Source organism: Bidens hawaiensis, unplaced genomic scaffold (assembly GCF_021521415.1).
Source record: "Bidens hawaiensis isolate Kalapana, Puna unplaced genomic scaffold, B.hawaiensis_p1.1 tig00035153_1, whole genome shotgun sequence".
Classification (NCBI taxonomy): Eukaryota; Viridiplantae; Streptophyta; class Magnoliopsida; order Asterales; family Asteraceae; genus Bidens; species Bidens hawaiensis.
The window spans coordinates 91,876-96,701 of record NW_027496129.1 but is presented as its reverse complement, the minus strand read 5'-3'; the positions used below and the strand labels follow the sequence as shown (position 1 = coordinate 96,701).

The following is a 4,826-nucleotide window of genomic DNA, read 5'->3' as shown; positions in this document are numbered from 1 at the left end:
TTTTCGCCTCTGGCGCTCGGCGCGCCGCCCTCTGCCTCTGCTGGCTGCCGCGACCCAACGCCGGCCCTCCCTTCACGGGCTCAAAACTTCACTTCAATCTTCAAGGTAAGATAATTAATATTTTCATATTTTGCTTCAAGTATTTTCATTTATTTATTAAAATTAGAATTACAAAGGATGGTTCTGATGAAAATTTTTAATTGAATTAGACAATTACTGTAAGTAAGTTTTTTTTAAAGACAATTGTATCTTTATTATTTATGTTATCCTTTCTATGACGATGCTTGTTTTTTTGTTAATTTATCGTATTTATGTTATGTAATGAACTTTATCCGACCCGAGCCGTTGAATCGACCCGAAATTTTTTATGACCGGTCATATAAAATTAGAGCATTTGAAAAAAGTGAATCCATTAGAAAAAAATCCTGGATCCGTAATGCATACAACCAATTTGCCAAAAAGATTTTTCATCATCATGTATTCACCTTTCATCTCCACCATAACCAATTTCTTTCGATCTCAACCCAGATCTGAACCATCGTCAAACTCGCTACTAGAAAAATTGAAGATGGAGATGGATGATGGCAACCGGAAATCTTGATTCGATGAAAACCTACAACTCGAATAGAAAGACTGAGAGACAAAGAGATTCGAATATGGACTCGCCTTAACTGTTAGCAATGATGTACGAAGATGATGGCAAATGCGTATGAGATTATGTATACCGACGGTGGTGTAAGGTCGTGATCTGCCGCCTGCCGGTGGTGTAAGATTATGATAAGCTGATAGGGATGGACTTTGTAGGGTTTTTTTTTTATTTTAGATTTATAATAATATTAAATGGGTCATAACATTTAGTTTTGCTTTTTTTTGTTTTTAATATTAAGAGTGGTGTTTTTATTAAGGGCAATTTAGTCAACTAATAAGTTTATTTTAGTGTAATGGGTAAATATGTAATATTTATATTTTAAGGAGGGGATATGTGTAAATTGAGTTTAAATGTTGGATAAATATGTAATAAAGCCTCTTAAGAAGGGGATATATGTAAAATGCCTCATTTATTAATTAATGAGATTAATTATTATTTGTCACATAATATTGAACCGGGTTTAATAATAAAATTTTGACCGATCACCACTGAAACCCAACAGTAACCGTGATCGTTTGTAATTACCCCATAATTCCAAATGTGGTGTTGATCAGATTCATACATGAATAATGAATTAAGTAGGCTTAATGGCGCAGAGTGGTGTCGCCATCTAGTTTAGTTTTAAAAGACAAATATGTGCATTTGATATGATGGATTCATAGGAATTTTAGTTTCGGGAACTTTAAACTCTTATTTACACACCTCAATAAAAATCAATCACATCATCAAGAATCAATTGCTATATTTCAACATCTGTCAAAAACTGAAAGCATTTTGTATAAAAGTAAAATGAAAATTGCTATATGTTCTAACCACATCATATCAAAACCTATATTATTTGGCATGATATTTATTTACTATATTTTATTTATTTTGTTATTTTCATCATGTAAAGCTTTGGATTCTACTTATAGAGGTCCAATGAATGTTCAACACAAAAGCTATATCTTTTGGTTTATTACTTTATTTCTATGCCATATAATTATTACACATAAAAATACTAGTAGCACAATATATATTATATTTGAAGAAAAGAAGTAGTAAACAAAAATTCAACAACAAATTGATTATTTAAAAATCAATCAATCAGTTTTCAGGCAAGCCACTCCCCATCCATTGCTTCAATTTCACCTATGTCCATGCTGCATTTTCAAGATCAAAAACAAAATTATCAATATGATAATATTACACAGCCATCTAGGTAATTTAATCTTGTATATAGATTTTATCGCATGCACAACATGCATGCATGGGCAAGTCAATGCCGATAAACACATGTTAAGTGGCGATACTAGAACTTATTAGTCGGAGATTATTATAAAGTTCTTTTTTCTGCAAGCTACAACTAATTAACGTCCAAAATATTACCTAAAAGAACTTCGATTTAGTAAAAAATTATCTAACGAATCCCTTGACTATATTGCAAATGGTTAAAATAGTATTAAATCTTCGAAGAATTCGTAACTATGGCTTAGAAGAAACGAAATTAGATATAATTAATATGCAAAGTTTTGCATTTTTTCTTATAACAAATATTTTTTTAGTTTGTGCAACACACAATAAAGACCAATGTTAAAAATGAAAACAAAAACATAAGACATGTAGGTGGGGGACCTTTGTGACCTCACTGCCATTGTTTTAAAGCCTCATCACTGCAAGTATTCAGAGAGAAACTATAATGTTTGCTAAAACAACAGTAACAGCATCAACCACTCACCACTGCAGTCCCTAAAACTGAGTATGAATTTATTTTTATTTTTTTTAGAAAAAAAAAAACTAAAATGAAACGAGTCGAATGGGTTGAAAGTAGTGTATATTGTATGCATACACAGCGTATTAATTATTAAAAAAAAAAACAAACAGAAAAAAATGGAGTATGCAGGTGAATCCAATTACCTAAACTACCCTTATTATTACTATACTATAAATAAGAACTTTGGTGCCGTTTGGGCACCTATTGGCAAGTGTCACGTTACCATTAGGCCACATCATCTTTTATGAATTTTTTTGTTTTAATTCCAGTATCGTAACATACATAAACTGAATCGATCGAATTTGCGTTGACTCTCTGCCGCAATGCCCTGGTTTAACCGACCAAATTTGCCGCACAATGCGTGCAAGAAAATAAGCGTTATTACTATTGCGAAAATTTTAATACGTTGAACTTTAGTTATACGAGCGGTGCTACTATTTTCTGCATTAACGTGCAGATTATTTTTTTTTTAATTTAGTGTCATTATCTTTACGAACTTAACCCCCCACATACATATAGAGCTGAGAGTCTCTCTGGAAGCCATCTCTCTATACTTTTGGATAGAGGTACGGTGTGCCTACATCCCACCCTCCCCAGACCCTACTTATAGCTTTGCTATTGGTGGGATTTCCACTTGGTATAATTGATTGATATATAGCTTTACGAACTTAACCCATGTCAATTGACTCCACATTAGTACTCCATCGCAACGCGACATGTACATAAACAGATTCCAACTGCCCGACGCAATGCGTGAAAAAAAAACTAGTTAAAAATAAAACATTTCAACCCGAAACGTTTTTGATCCATCACCTTAACCACTAGGGCTTTAAACGTGCCAAGCCCGAGCTCATGGCTTGACTCATTTAGCTCAAGAGAGCTCTTTATTTACTATTTGTATCATAAATTTATATATGATAATAACTATTATGTAAATAGATATTTAATATATTAAATAAAAATTATATAAAATAAAGGTTCATTTAGGTTCGCGATCCTACTCAAGTTCGATAATGTGAAGTTTGGGCTCTTTGAGCTCGGCTACATAGCAAGCCAATCATGAATAGCTCACGAGCGACTCGGCTCGCTAATGCCCTTAATGAGGGGATCTATGAAGCAAATGCCAACATAAAACATCTCCAATTTCCTAAAATCTAACACACTAATATGCATATATTATTTAAATGAACCAAGATGGAGAATCTTACCAGGGCAAATCAGAATCTTGAAAGTATGCATCAGAAATATGGTCCTCAAAGTGTTCTTGTAAACATGAAGCTTCATCTGCATTCATCAGCCATGGTGGAAACTCCATAACTTGATCAAATTGATGATCATCTGATTCAAATTTCATAGCATTCAAGAAATTACACCACCGAGCCGATGTCATCAAGTTAACGGTATCGTTCCACTCGATTTGATGTTGTTCACCTAATGATCTAATCTCCTCTATCTCATTATCATCCATTGCATGATGCAGATCACCCGATGAATTCGGTTTCCCTGATGAAGATGATGATGGTGAGTCAAGTGACTCAACTGACAATGGTTTTTGATAAATGTTAGTGTCTAAATTGCTAAAGTTTTGAAAATTAAGATTCAGCCCTAGGGTTTGAGTTGGAAGTATAATATTCTGGTTGTCATCATATGACAACCGTGGCGGTGGTGGTGGGGCATATGCTGACATGGGCCAATAAGAGTTGGTTGTGGCGGTACTGGCGGTGGTGGTGGTGGTTTTGGGAGGATAAAGGCTATTATTTGACATGGATCTAGTGTGTTTTTCTTGATGATCATTATTAATGGCTTCTTGTTGTTTCATGGAAGCTCTATGAAACTTAAGCGCAGTGACGATTTCTCTACGTGCTTCTGCCATGTTTAGAAGTCGTTCTTGATACGGTTTGCTGGTGTGTGGTCTTCTTCTAACTTGTTTCTTGTGTTGTGGCGGTTGTGTTCCAGTTGGTGTCGGTTTTGGGGCCAAATGCTTAACCAAAGTACGGATGTAGGTGCCAGAGAGATGAGGATCTTCTTTAGCTTGAATAAGTTTATGTGTTTCCATTTTGTTTGAAGATAATGTACTCCTCATCATGAATTAACGAAATCTATGAATCTAAATTCGGTTTCTAAGCGGGAAGTTGTTGAATGTAAAGAAAAGGTTTTGAATATAATTAAAATGGGAAGAATTGCACTATGAGAAACGTAGAGATATGCAGGGTGTTATGAGTGATATAAATAGATATCTAGAAGTTACCCTTATTAATATATTTTTTATTATGTTTTTGCACTTTTAAAACCAATGTTTTCAAAACCGGACATCAAACCGGCTGCTCAGCTGGTTCGCTGGTCGGAACTTGGGTTACGTGTTCAACCATGACTCGCTATAACTGGCGGTTAATGTGCACTGAACCGGTGGTCTCTTCAGCTTCC

The 4,826-nt window shown here is 34.5% G+C and overlaps 1 protein-coding gene across 1 annotated transcript; it reads right to left on the bottom strand.

Moving 5' to 3' along the window:
* Positions 1–1,681: 1,681 nt before the first annotated feature.
* On the bottom strand, positions 1,682–4,531 carry LOC143587132 (protein AAL-toxin resistant 7-like). The gene is made up of 2 exons (XM_077068507.1): positions 3,611–4,531; positions 1,682–1,791 (listed from the first exon to the last, which is right to left on the bottom strand). The coding sequence occupies exons 1-2, from the start codon at positions 4,486–4,488 to the stop codon at positions 1,743–1,745; spliced, it is 927 nt and encodes a 308-aa protein (XP_076924622.1). The 5' UTR covers positions 4,489–4,531; the 3' UTR covers positions 1,682–1,742.
* Positions 4,532–4,826: the final 295 nt, after the last annotated feature.